General features: G+C 42.6%; 1 protein-coding gene across 1 annotated transcript in view; it reads left to right on the top strand.

Annotated features, from left to right (window-relative positions):
* The window catches only part of LOC131577135 (uncharacterized), a 47,664-nt gene extending 37,362 nt beyond the window's left edge, over positions 1-10,302 (top strand). Inside the window, exons 2-4 of the mRNA XM_058834614.1 lie at positions 8,593-8,679; positions 9,221-9,539; positions 10,223-10,302. Coding sequence (XP_058690597.1) covers positions 8,593-8,679; positions 9,221-9,539; positions 10,223-10,302 — 486 coding nt within the window. The remainder of the gene's footprint in view (positions 1-8,592; positions 8,680-9,220; positions 9,540-10,222) is intronic.
* The last annotated feature ends 4,582 nt before the right edge of the window (positions 10,303-14,884 follow it).

Genomic DNA, 14,884 nt, shown 5'->3' with positions numbered 1-14,884 from the left:
GTGAAATCTCTATCCTGTTTTTCTACAGAGATGAGTAAGATTTTCCTGTGTAATTAATATATAATATCTTTCTGTGCATTTGTGTAAATATATAGAGCAAAGATACCACTGCAAAGATAACAATTTGCCAAAGCACTTTTTGCATTCTTTCAAATGTGGTTGTTTTACTTGCAGTTTACTGCATTTTAGTCATATTTTGACATTTGAAGAATTTTCACCAAAAACAGACCTTGTATCAATAACAGAACCAGACATAAAACTTGTAGTAATAAGGAGCAGCAGTAAACAACAGATGCACTATTTATTGCATATGTTTATTATGTATTAATGAAATAGAGTATTTAAGTAAAATTATAATATTTCTAGTGTTGAATTAATGAGGCTAAAATACATTATTTAAGTAACTTGCACATATTTAACAGCAAGAGGAATTATCATTGATATATATTTTTGGAAAGATTTTGCCATTTTTAGATATATCACCTTCTTAAAGACAAGACATCTACTTCTCTAAGTCTCTTATATTGTGAGGAAGGCTGCAAATTAATAATACCAAGATACAAAATAATTTACAAAAACAAAAGAAAACAAAGTCCTGATTGAAAGAAGCCCATTATTGTCAGAACTGCAAAGAATTGGGAATTTTGCCAGTTTGGGATTCAATCTTTATTTAATAATTCTGCAATTATTTGAAAATTATCAAGCAGATCAAAATATTTGATTTATCAAGGGTTTTTACAGAATAAGAGTTTCTTCATGATGAGCTGAGATATGGGCACTTATGAAACTGCATGTTCTTGAGAAAAAAACAGGAAAAAATTCATGAGTCACTGATTCGTGAGCAACAAACAGGGGGCATGGAAAGACCAGACTATGCCTAAAACATGGACAACCAGCCCTACATACACTTGTTGGGTTTGGACAGGAGGCATTTTTTCAAATGCATTAATTTTTAGTGGGAGGCTTTTTATGTTGCTTTTCCTTGGATTGTCCCAGAAATGTGATGTTTCTGATCTTTTGCAGCAGTTGGAGTGGTTTTTATGTGCCATCTGAAACATTGGAGCAGGGAAGGTGACAAGGTGACAGGGAGGCTGTTGGCTGCTTGACATGGCCAACACAGAAAAACATTAACTCGGCTCCACTTCTTTGAGCACGCCTAGCACAGGCCTTCCTCCTCTTCCTTCCCCCTTTTAGCCGCCCTTGTGCCTCCCAGCTTGAAGTTTTCATATTCAAAACAAGGCTGCTTGCAATCGCAGCTGCATCTGCAGTGACACCTGCTCCCAGCAGCGCCAGCCTTTTGCCTTCTGTCCTTTGGGCAGCCTTCTGCAAAGCTGTACAGCTCCAGCTTATATTTATCACCATTTACTCATTGTAGGGTACATTAAGGTGACACCATTTTCTAAGCACAGCTTTCTGCTTTGCTCTAAAATCTGAGCAATTACAGCAAGGAAAACAGCTCAGCAATGTACCATTGCCTTGGTTCTTACCCTCTGTTCCCAACTTTTTAGGATTCTTTTAATTTCTGAACAGACTCAGGCACAAAACCACCTGTGTGCCCTATGGCTGCAACCCACATTGCCAGCAGGTCACCATGTCCCATGGCATGCTGTGGCTGGGAACACCCCACCAAGGGCATGTTCAGGCATGAAGTCTGACCAGATAGGCCAGAGGAGTATGATGTGGAAGGGAAAAGGGAGAGGGCATTTCCCAGGAAAGGCTTGGCAGTTTGACTTTTTGCCAGCTTTGCTCTGAATAATTAGCAATGCTAGGGAATACAGGCCGTGCTGTCAGCAGGGAGTTGTCTAGTTACACACTCTGAGGCTGTCTCCACATCTGCCAGCAGAATCCAAAATCCCAATGCAAAGCACTGCTCTCTCACACACAGTGTGGGGCTGTGGCCCTTCTGTGAGGCCAGACCCTGCCCCAGGGCTGGGCAAAAGTGCAGAGCTCCCCAGGCAGGACAGCGGGCAGGGTGTAGGCAGGCACACGGAGCACCCACTGCCCTCATGGCACCAGCACACGTCTCATCTGACAAACTTTGCCTGCACAGAAAGGTCAAATTCATAGGCCAAAGAAAAAAGCCCCCCAACACTTATTTCAGAAACACATTTCTAAATGTTTCCTATTCTCCTCCCTATCTCAGCAGAGACCCATCTTCAGAACATGGGTGTGAGAAGAGATCCCATTCAGTGGGACATGCTGCAAACACAGGCACAACAAAAATGTCTTCTCAATGAACAGCATCTGCACTACTTGCACCGCAATGTCACACAGTCAGAAGTGTCTGTGTCATACAGAAACTAGGTTAAATGAAAAGGGTGCAGTTCTGTGAACCTTAATTTCAGCATTGTTTTGTACCTTCTGGGTCAGGATCTGAAGTTTTTTATCCATTCTTGTACAGATAGGAGTAGGTCCGTAGGAGGTTTGCCTGAGTAAGAGCTAAAGCAGGAAATAGGGATTTGAGCCGACTGCTGTGAGGGGAAAAAGACACCATCCTGAAAAATAAGCCTCATCAGTGTCCAAGTGCTACTGTGTGTGCATATTTTATTGTGTTTTTAGCTGCCCCACTGAACCCAGCTTTCTCAAAGGATGCATCTGAATGTCAAGTGAATCTGCTGATTCCCCAGCTTTCCAACTACTCCAAGTCTCCCTGTCAAACTAATAAATACTTGAAAAGATGAGCAGGTTAGCACACTGTGTTGGGGGCAGGCGATTCCCCTGCTGGTATGGATGTACTCCCCATCCCTCTCCCCCCAACTCTCACATGTCCTCTCTGCCCAAGGACAGGTACCACCTTCCCAAAAGCCACTATTCACAACCTCCAGGGGCAGGATGCACACTGACATTAAAAAAGACTGTTGGGTTAGAAGATGTAGGAGAGCTATGAGCAGCCTGAAGCGTCACTCTGGGCAGGTTAATCATGACTAACTCCTACGTGGGCCACATCTCATTCTGCAAACGTGGGGCAGGGGCCCATGCTGTGCTTTCACAAGCAGTTCAGCTCAGTGAGAGTGAGAAAGTCTGCTTTACTCCTCATGGCAACAAATCAGTACACAGCTTTCCCAGGTGATGTCACAGCTCTCATTCTTTCAGCAATTGCCATTTACTCTGGGAAAGAAGGAAGAGGGGGCTCATGCAGTCCTGGGCTTGCCTTTAAAGTGGATATTGACCTTAAAAGGTGATCTAAAGTTTAGCTAAACAAAATTTAATTTGTAAGACATCAGGACATACTCTCCCAATGAACTTTCAGGTGGACATGAGTTGGGTAGGTCAGCTGGTTTACATTGTCTGTAAACTCAGGTTTTATTACAGGTAAGATATTTAAATGCTGCTTGTTCATGTCAAATGCCAATGACATTGTGCTGCAGTACTTGTTTTTCCATATGTATCCATAATGTGGTCACCAGCACCAATTGTGGTTTTCATGGCCTAGGTTGCAGCTTGTCTTTACTTTCCTCCTCCAAACTGTGCTCACTAGTACTGGCTACTGAAAAACAAGCCCATTAGCAGATTCAGAACATCCTCCCATCTCCCTACCTTCTTTTTTTTCCTGAAAACCTCCTACTAAAACACTGCTTTATACATCTAGAGAACAAGAGGAAATCAACATCATACAATTGTGTTTTAAGCCCAAACACCAACCAAAAAGATTCTGCTATATTAAAGATTATGTTTACAATGTGATAACAGCGTTTTCTCAGTATGAATGGTACAGGCAATCATAAAAGCAAACACCTTAGGCCATGTCTACTGAGCACAGCTTAAGGTATTGGTCCTGGGGGAGCACGAGTGCTCCCGTGCTCAGTGGAGGAGCTCTGGTATAACATATCCACTGACCTGCACTTGAACCTACCACTTGCTGTTTTCCTCTTATAATCTAAATCTGGAAATGTGCTGTCTGGTCAGTAGCGTACTACCAAATCATTCAGCGAAATGCTCTGGATGCCATAAAAGCGTGCCTGTGCTTGCAGTGCCCTAGCAAACAAACTTGTAAAATATAGCCCGAGCACAGCTCCCAGCCACTGGCATCGCAGCCGGAGCATGTGCTGCTGCGAGGCACCTTTGTAATGCAGCCAGGCAGCAGCTGTGTGCATTGCAGACATTGTGGGTGGGTGGCTGTCTGCAAGCTCAACAGCTGTCCCCACCGCCACGCCGGACCAGCGCCCGGCCTCCCCAGAGAGCGCCCTGCATCGCTCAGCCAGAGACCGATTTCAGAGCTCCCCATGAGAGCGGTGCTGCAGCTCACACCCGTCCTCCTCGGTGGAGTTCTGAGGGATGTGGCTGCCCCAGTCACAGGAAGAGCCTGGGCAGCCTGGGCACAGGGTTCAGCTCTGAGTAACTTGATTGGCTGCTGCGTCCATCTTCACAAAAATGACTGCAGACACTGACTATCTGGAGGATATATTTGTGTTAAAAAACACCAGGCAGTAAACTGCAGCTTTGTAATTTTGCTTGTTTTTATTCCCCAGCCCTGAAGTTCAGTCAAATCGATGCATCTTGGTGAGCCTGCATGTTTGCTGCCTTTCGGTAAATCCCGTGTGTGGACCCTGGTTGCACTAGTTACAGGTGTGTTTGTGACTGCAGCTTTTGTAAAGGTTACAATTAATCCTCCCATAAACCCCCTTACCTTACACCACTGAGCAAGAAAAGCAGCTCTAAGTTTTTGTTACCCAAAGAAGTTCAAAAGCCTTCATTTCCAAGTCTACTTGATCTGCCATGAGTGGAGGCATGATCTTGGCCACATTTGTAGAAGCCCCTGGCTTTCGGTGTGAGGGGGCTGGGGCAGGCCAGCATCTCAGAAACGTGAACCTCCAGAACTGCATCTTCTCACTGAAATTCAGAAATTGCTGCAGCAGCTGTAGAGGCTACCAAAGGCTTGGATGGAATGAACCCCAAGGATAATGGCAGTCAGAGAGAGCAAAGTGCATGACCTCACCTAAAACCGCCTGAAATCACTCTGCATCTTTCTATTGCCTTCAGTGATCTTTGCCTCCTTCCCTGAATGAGTAACAAGGATCCCCACAGACTAGGCAAGTGAGAAGCATGAACAGACAGCAATGACAGCTTTGAAAGTGTTTACTTATATTTAGATACTTTTAGCTTTCTACAAAAGTCTGACAGTCTCCATGAGTCGTCATGGGTTGGCTTCTGGGGTGTTTTCCAGTTTCATAGCAGAATCCCTACCAGCCATTTCAATTGATCCTGTGAGCACAGGAGCATTTTTCACTGTGAAGTGGGGGTTTTTCAGGCTGTATTTTGCACTGACACTTGAATAACATCAAGCAAACTGCTGACTCTTTTTAAGTTGTAATGTGTCACTTAGAAAGTCTTTAAGCAGGACCATACACTTTGTTCATTCTGATTAAAACACTGGAGTTTTTAAAGCTGCACAATATGCAGGAAAGCACCAACTGTGCAAGCAAAGCCTTATTTTTCCATCCCAGGGTAACTGGTGAGCTCTACTGGATTTTCCATTCTGGTGATTTGCTCTGGCCACAGAGGCAGGGCTGTGGCCCTTGGGGTAAGAGGGGCTGGCAGGGCTGGGCACACAGAGATCTGAATCTTCAGGACTATTTGGGGAGTACACAAAACATGAATGTGGGGGCTAATAACACAGCATCTTCCTTGCAACTGTCAATACTGAAGCTCCAGCTCAGAACACAGGGATCACAATGATGCAAGTGAAGGCTAAGCAGCTTCAGTGCTGGACTGAGAAACCATAGTTCTAAACCCTTACACAGTGTCTTACTGAAAAAAGAAAAGAGGACTTCCTACAGGCTTGATGTACATACTGAAGGGGATTTTTCTAGGCTTGGAAGAACAAGGGAAGATGGAAAAATAAGCAGGATTTTAAAAAATCCTTCTCTGACTTCTTTTTATTTTTTCACATCAGAATATTCATTTCTTCTTTCCTGTTTCATCATATGGCAAAGCAGCTGTGCTGCCCCCAAAGAGAGGCAGGCACAGGTTAGGTATTGGGGCCAGCTGGGCAAGCCTCATTGCCTGGCGGAGGTCCTTTCTCAGCCTTGAGTCTGCTCTACCTTACCAAGAAACACCTTCTAAAAGCAAATTAAAAGGGGAAAGGAAAATGGAGTTATTTGGAGGATTTCTGTCCTGCTCACTCCCTCTGACCTAGCAGAGATGAGAGGAAGGCAGAAGAGGAAAGAAGCTCAGAGGAGTCTGAGCAGATGTTTTTGTGCTGCCTCAAAGCCCTTTAAGTGCACCGAAGAGAGCCCAGAGCCAGTGGCAGCACAGACACTGCAGGTCTCAGCGAGCGTGACACCCAGTGTAGCTTTGTGATGCTGGAGCTGCTCCATTTAGATAACAGTGACCAACAATCACTGATGCCCACAGTTCTCAGCAGGCCTCCAGGGCCTGGCAAAGGGGGCACAGGTCCACTTTGGGGACCTCTCTGTCCCTTGAAAAAACCGACTTACAAGCCAAAGGAGAGAGGTAGGTCTGTGGTTTCCAATGAGGCCTATGCACCAATGCCAGAAGAAAACCAAATTATATATTACATGTTGTATGAAATTATCAAATCTTAAACTGTGTGTTAAGAAGTGTCCAGAAACAGTTATTTTCATTACTCACTGAGGACCATCTATCTAGCAGCTGAGAGAGCTTGGAAGTTGTTTCATCAGTGCTTGCCAGACACCCACTTCTCTTATCAGACCTTTGCTCCCAGGGAGCACCAGGCTGGGAGAGTCCTCCTGTGCTCACAACTTCTTCTTGGATCACAATGATTTCTTTATATTTACAAAATCTTTATTAGCCCCCAGAGGCACCAGATAAAGACAAAAGACCATAAAAATGTCCTTAGGAGGTAAGACTAAAGGTCCCTCTAGCCCAATATCCTGTCTCTAAAGCTGACAATGGGGAAGAGTACAAGACTAGGGCAAGCCTATAGTAAAACTACCATGATATACTCTGTCAGCCTCCAGTGATTTGGAGGTCAGGGACTTCCTGACCCAGAAATGGTATGTTTGTGTTTGAAGGCAGAGAAAGATTTGAACCTCTATTCCAAGCATTTGAATGCTACAGGAAAAAAACACTTAACTCAGCTGGTGAGAGAAATAAAAGTTCAGTGTAAATACAAAGCTGGTGGAAGCAGACCAAAAGTTCATTTCAAAGCCCATGACATTATCTCCAAGAACACACTCAGCTTTCTGAGGCCAAGAAGCATATTTTAGCCTGAGAGGCTCTGACTGCTCAGTATTCCTGAAGCAGCACTCAGACAGACCTCTTCTTTCTTTCAGCTGATTCTCCAGGAGAAAACAGGGAGGATGATGAGCTCTTAGCATGTAAGGCTGGGGCATTTGAAGCCTTCCCCTTCAACAATTCAGTCAAATGCTAAAGGTTAGGTAGGTGTTTCCTTCAATCATCAGACCAAAACAGTATCTCATACTGCAATGTGGTGGGCAAGTGAATTATTTACTGGCCAGAGCACAGCTATCCCAGCTGCAGTCAGTGCAAGGAAGTAGCTCAGATATTGAAGTCAAGGGGTTATCACAGTGGTCCAGACCCAGGCCAGACCATTGAGCAACACCTACACACTTGGCAAGTGTGTGCCAACAGCACCCCAGGACCACACAGCTCCAGCAAAATGCTGCCATGCCACAACCAGCAGTGTTGGGACCCAGGTCACGAGGACAGCCACCACAATGGGTCTCAGCAGCAGCAACAACAAAAACAAGCACAGGTCCCTCTGCCACATGAAAGGCTGCACAAAAATTCGTTGCTTTGCAACTTTTCTGCAGGGCCCTGGTGCTCACATGAAGAAACAACGGCACTTCAGACCTACCCCACTTTTCTCCGTCAGCCACCACATCCCTCATTGAAATCATTTCCTGTTTTATTTTTAAGATTGCTGTTGTCATAAATTGTTGCTGGCATGGGGGTGGGGATGGGAAGGTGGTGTCTGCCCAGTGAGCACAATAGCCAGCTGTCACCTCCTTCCCAAGGTAGCTTTTACTGCTGCTGCTCTGCAAGATGGCATGGTGGCAGAGGGAACACCATGAGGAGCAAAGAGAATGATGCTTGTCACTTTGCAGCATCTATCCTGGAAAATCAAGGAAAACAGGCTTGATAGGACAAGCAGAAAATGAAGATTTGATGTTTCAGATCCTTGTGGCGCAAGAACATAAAAGAACATAAAAGGGACAAGAGTATCTCTTTGAGGGTGAGTCTCTGTAATTGTAACAGAGATGCAAACCAAAAATCCAAATTCTTGCTAGCAAGAGTGGCAGCTGGCATAACTGTCCCCTCTCCATATAGCACGCACAGCAGGAAATAGAAAAAAGGAAAATTCAAACTGGAAATGGTGTTAGTGATATTGTTAAGCTGCATTATTCCTAGTATTACCTTTGCCTCCGGGTCCCAGGTTCATGCTCAGTTTACACAGGGACAAGTCTGTGGGTCCATCATGAATAAAGAAACCATGAGGTTTCTTTATTCATCTTAAAAATATACATAGCAAGTGGCATAGTTTGAGTGAGATGAGGGTCAAATCAGAAGGCAGAACCGAAATTAGTAACAAACCAGCTGCTGGAAATTATTTCACAGACTCTGGAACAAACTACTCAGTTTCACTAGGGGCCACTGTGCAGCACAGGATGGGCCCTTCCGACAGGGCTGGCAAGAAGGACCAGTCACATCACGGGCACCACTCAGGAGAGGCAGGTATGTTTTGGTGCATCAAATTGATTTGAGGATAGCCAAGATTTTTTCTCAAAGGAATTTCTTAAAAATTCACTAGCAATCCCGGTCTGAAGCCAGAGTAACTGCAAAATTTAGCTGCTTTTTTTTTTTTTTTTTTTTTTTTTTTTAAATGCCAGAACTCATGTAATTTTCATGGCTGTGAATCAGAACATCTTCATTCTTGTGGCATGTTTTTCACTTTTATGAACACTAATTTCACTACATTTTTAGAGTGGTGACTTTAGCCACAGCGTGGCTGCTGCTAAGTTCCCACGGCTACCAGTAGGACTTTTATGTGGGAAATCTGTGGGCAGCAGGGAGCCTCCCTGTTTGTATCAATATGAACTTCCCAAGAACATCAGACTGACATTTTCTCAGCCCCAGTAAAAGCACACATGCTCTCACTTAGAGCTCTCTTTTCCTAAGCTGAAGGACATGTGTGATCATTTTAATTTCATCAGTTTTCTAGCAGGCCTTTTGCATACACAGAAATGCTGCACAAATGAGGTTTTTTTCTCTCCAGCCAGCAGAAGCCCGATCCTACAAACTGCTGAGTGCCAATTGTAAGGCCCTAAGGGACTCAAGCAAACACCAGGAGATCCTAGTATGGGGCATCCTTCCAGCTTTCACGGTCCCAGCATTCTGGAAACCCTCAGTGCTGCAGAGACACCCACGATCCCTCTCCACCATCAGAGGCCAGGCTGTCAGTGCTGGCAGGTCATCACTGGCACAGCCATCCGCAAGAGTTTCCCAGCCTTTCGCTCGGCGGCTACGCATTCCAGAGATGACCAGACACAAACACATCTCCTGTACTTGCATACTGGAGCACTTTCTGCAGCTGGGTAACGAGTCGAAGAGCACATTAGAAACATATATATACTGTCTCTCCCAACTGAAAAAAAAAAAAAAAAAGTGATTTTTTAAATTTTTTTTTTTTGGTGGGGGGAGGTTGTTGTTTTTGGTTGGTTGGTTGGTTGGGTTGGGTTGGGTGGTTTGGGTTGGGTTTTTTCCCTTTGTTTTTTTTTCTCTCTCAGAATGTAAAAATGTAGTGGAAAGACAGAAGGTGAATTTTATGGCTTCAAGTTTCTTAGAGATAATATATTCCAGGGGAAAATTAGCGATGGTGGGACACTGTTCAGTCAACCTTTACAGAAGCCCACAGACACAATAGGATCACACTTAGTGATCCTTATCACACTTATCTAACTTCTGCTTCCTATACGCAGAACTGCAAATCTGTGGAAAGGTTTCAGGTTCATGATCACTAATACGAGGCATCCATACTCAGGAGTGTGAGGCATTGGGAAGCAGGGAAGCAGAAACACTCAATTGTTTATCACTTTGGTCAAAAAGGCTGATTTGTCAGTGAGAGATGCTCCAGCTTTGCATGAAGCTGAAGCCAAGAAAAATCCTTAAACACTGATCCTTCAAAACTCTCCCCCTTTTCTATTTGAAGTGTTTAACTCTGTTATGAACCTGTCCTTTGGAAGGTGCTGCAACCTTCACTCTTTGTACCTGACTGCAGGTGAAGTCCACAATACACTGCTCTGGGCATATTCCTCAACATCATGCCACGTGTCCCACATGAAGACCGCAATATTGTGAGATATGCTGCCACTCAGCTAGCAGTGAGAATGTCAACATATAATTTAGAGGGCTTGAAATGGAAAAGAAAATAAGAAACTGAAGGTAGTTTTTATTGTTGTTGCAGCCAAGATAATCTAGGACTATAAGTGTGGTGAGGCTTGGAAAGAGGCCATATCTTTCCCAAGACCAACAGACATATTTGGGGGAAAAACAAGATAACCTTTCTCTAGCCCAAAACTGTCATTTCTGGGCTTTAAAGTTCTACATATTTCACTGCAAAAACCTAGAAACTCTTTTCCCAAGCACAACTGTCTTGCTGCTGTGCTCATTGTAGGCTTACAGCAGAAAAAGAAAGCATGTGCTCAGCTGCTGAGCACTGCACAGGGTTGTGCTGTCACTTCATGATCAGAGGGAGCCCTGGGCATGTCAAACACCCACAACCCAGAGTGGCAGTGAGGAGAGGAAAGGTGTTTCCAGTCCATTGCTAAATGATGTTATGTTTTGGCAGTGCTTTATTTAAAAGGGTCAGGACAATGAGGGTTTTTTTAGGAGTGGAAGCGTTGGAGAATATACAGCAAAATTCAGAAGCTGTGAGGTGTACCAGGAAGATTTACCACAGAGGGTTTGTGTACTTCTCTGACATCAGGACAATGTTTTAATTTACCTGTTAAGAGATGCATTGAGCCATTTGCAATCTTCCTTGTTCTCTTTATCTCAGATAATGAGACTGGTAGCACATTCCAGGCCTGTTTCAAATATCCTCCAGTAAAAATCAGAAAGCGAAACATCTAGAGACACTATACCTAGGTCAAATTTCCCTAAAATTTCTCTTGGTGAAAATCCTCACCAAGGGCTAGTGCAACCACTAGTGCAAAAATGCCAACAAGATTTCTCTGCTGTCTATAATTTAGGACTGTTTTGAAGGCAGTGTCAGTGTCCACATGTGTACATCTGTGTCTTTTCTCTTTGAAAAGCTGCTGAACTCCTTGGCCAGAGAAGCCAAATGAGATAAAGATCTCAAAGTTACCAGCTTTTCTAGAAGCCACATGAAAGTAATTGGCCAAACAGGAAGGAGGAGAGCAATACACAACCTCTGGAAGAACTCAGGCTGAAAGTGGGGCTGTGGTACGAACCTCCATGTTATGTCCCCTGACACCCACCCTATGGGGAAGAAGCTGTAACACTTCAATAGGGAGAATGGCTTAAACACCTCAGTGTGCTCACCTGTTATACAAATCCACCTGCTCTCAACAGCTCTGCTGATTCCTTATGGACATTTAGAAGCTTATTCATTTTCAGGGCATGGATCTACAGATGTGGTTTTCCTGGGGACCTCAGGGCTTCAGCCCTTTGAGTCAGCAGCCAGCTAACCACGCTCTGCTGACTCTCTGACCTCAAATGCCCACTGGGCAATCCCACCCAGCATCTGCAGGGAGAGGGCAAATGTGGAGGTGAGCCGAGTGCTGGGCTGGCAAGAGGGGCTGGAAAATGAGAAATGTGCAGAAGAATAAAGGGGAGCAACAAAAACAGGGCAGAAAAGAAGGTCAAAACTTCAGTCTCACTCTGCAAAACTTGTAAGAACTTTCTGGTATCGAGTTATATGAAGGGAAAGTGGGTGGCTCTTGAGACACAGTAAAAATGAGATTAACTCACCTACTAAATTCTCAGTCATTCTGCTCTTATAACCACTGCCAGGAAGTATGAATAACCAATCTAAATTTAAATGGAACAAAAAAGAAAATACTATACAGTGTGACTAGTCCACAAAGAAACCATGAATTTGCTCTTTTAATAATTAAAAGCAATACAACAAGTTTTCCAAAGCACTCATCTCTTGTTCATGAAATAAAAGACCATCTTCACTGCCCAAGTATGCCAAGTGTGCTGCATTATCTGCCCAGATAATTGCATTATTTTTCCCATTTGGATTAAATTGTATTTTGTGAGAGTGACAAAGTAATTCCCCAAGTGCCAGTTATTTCTCTGCTTAGAAAATACCATGTACAATTATTCCATTCATGGAAGAATTGAAATGCTTTAACTACCTACTTGCTCATATTTTGTAAATTATGGAAGAAAAAAATTGTTCATTGCCACTACCAGCATGAAACAAATGTTTTACTGCATATGACCAGGGCTGACAAAATTTCCACCCCAAGCCCATTTGAGTTCAGCTTGGGACAAGCCTTACAGATATTTTTGTTGGTTTTTTTTTTCTACTTCTTGCTGTGCAGAACCAGTATGCTCCTACAGCTCAGCTAACAGGCTATGTGCTTTGACCTTCAAAACCAGATTTCTAGATATCTTCACTCTTGGATATTTTTAATGTGTTTCCTTCACCAGACATTAGGAATATTATTAATATCTCTGTCTCAAGAGCTCTCCTCCAGATACTGCCTGCAATGTAGCACTCTGGGAGCCATTTGGAGAGAGACCATTTTTAATCCCTTTCAGCAGAACTTTTTCACTCAAGTCGGTGAGTGCTGATACTATGCAAAATAAGTAGAGGTGGTAGGAATGAGTTCACAGGCAAAACTCCATGAGTCAAACTGTCCCCCAGCTACCACATTAAATTGTGCTGATAAGAGGTGAGATTGCCAAATGCCATGAAGAGGGCTTTGGCACATTAGCATCGGAGAGCATTTTTCCCAGACCTAAGTGTGGTCCCAGATCTGAAGTCCATTAAAGCCTTTTAATCACTCTGGAGTTGGCTTTAGAAAAGAAGAGCAGTTTCTGGTGTTGTAGAGTTAGAGTGAGTGTATTGAAACAACCCAAGTCGTTGAACGGTCGGTGCCGCTGCGATGGAAACAAAGGAGGAAGCGGAGCTGAAAGGATTTCTGAGAAACGTCGCAAACCAGTTAAGTGGGCAGGAATTGGACAACCTATCAAGCCATGTGGAAAGAGGCTGCTTTCTAGAGATATGCCACCTACAGCCATTTCGTCTTTCAGTGCTCCACTAATCAGATCCATACATATGGATCACGCTACTGGGCAAGAAAAAATACATCATTCAACAATGTCCATAAATTACAGACATAAAGTAAAAAAAATTGCATCTATTTCTGCACCATTATACACAGCAGCTCCTGACTAAAAACTAATAGTGTAATGCTTACTGTGTCTACATACTGAACCTCAACAAGTCTAATTTCATGTTAAAATCACAAACCTTTGCCTTTTATCAGAGAGAGAAAAAAAAAATTAGCATTCTCTTTTTCGTCTTTCAGAACAGAAGTATGAGCTTTGAAGTTCTCTATTTGTGAAAGAAACCTTCGTAGCCTGTTAAAATGAGCTTTTGGTAGTGAGAAGGTTAACTAATTTGGTTTCCCCGATAAGTTTATCTATGATCAGAACTGAGTCATACAGAAAATACTCCTACAAGATTTGACCTTTTACTTGTATCCCACACTGAGATAATATACTTAAAATGGATATCAATAAGAACTTTGTTTTAAAAAGCATATTTAAAATAAATTACTTTTAAATAACAGAAACTGTTTTCAATTAGCCCTGTTAAAGGAAATCAGCTAGAAAGTTATGTATGCTTTTTTATTTTCTTTATATAAATTATACCCAGGAGTCCTATGATAGCAGCACTGTACAAACTATGCACTACCTTTATATTTATTTCTTATCAAAATAAACTTAACAAATTAGATTTGTTTTTACAGCACTTTATATCCAATAATGACAATGTTGTATTGGTCCCAGGATAAAAACAATGAAAGTAGCAGCTGAATGGTATTTTTATTAAGAGTTAACAAAAATGTCTTGTGCAAACAGAGTATATAAAGAAAATTAATTCCATAATTCCTCATGATGAAGGCGTTCTTCTCTTTTTTTCTTTTTTTCTCACAATATCAATCTCATTTGGAAAGACCATTTTGAGGGGAAAACTTTAAGTTTTAGCATGACTTACTCAGCAAAATGATATGGCTGAACTTAAACATTGCTGACTGCTAGGATTTAATATTAGGACCTGGCAAATGTTTTGATAACTTAATACTATTTAAAAGAAAACTTGTTTGTTACTGAAGATTTTGGGAGCCCAGAAGAAATATAATCTAAAAAATAACAGAACTAAAGAACCAGAGATGTTTCTTCTTTTTCCCATTTTTTTCCATTTCCTTTACCTTAAACTTGTTCCTCCTTGCTAGCATTTTAGAAGCCTTTTTACTGGAGGTAGATTCAGATATCCAAGATATTTACCATACAGCTCAGCAAGAGTCCACATTTTCCTCCAGCAGTGGAAAAATGGCAGGGCTAATAGTCTGGGGTTTGTTACTAAAAATGAGTCCTTATACAAAAAAAAAACCAAAAAAAAACCCCCAAAAATTAGAACATTGTTTAGAACATGTGGTTTGCTGCTATTAAGTTAACAGTGGAAAATCTCATTACTTTTAAAGTTAATTTTATTTTGTGGTGGGATTGTTCTCTAGTCTGAAGCAGATTTTGTTTTAAACAGAGCCTCTAATCCTACCTTACAGTCTTCTGTTCAGCAAGTCACTCTCTGCATAGCTTGGCTAGATGCATGTTTAAAGTCAAGTGATTAATTAAAAGGTAAAAAGGAAGAAAAAGAATTTTTCTCCACATGTGCCCC

This window comes from Poecile atricapillus, chromosome 1, assembly GCF_030490865.1.
Source record: "Poecile atricapillus isolate bPoeAtr1 chromosome 1, bPoeAtr1.hap1, whole genome shotgun sequence".
NCBI lineage: Eukaryota > Metazoa > Chordata > Aves > Passeriformes > Paridae > Poecile > Poecile atricapillus.
The sequence above is the reverse complement of the archived record's forward strand: the minus strand, read 5'-3'. Positions and strand labels throughout refer to the sequence as shown.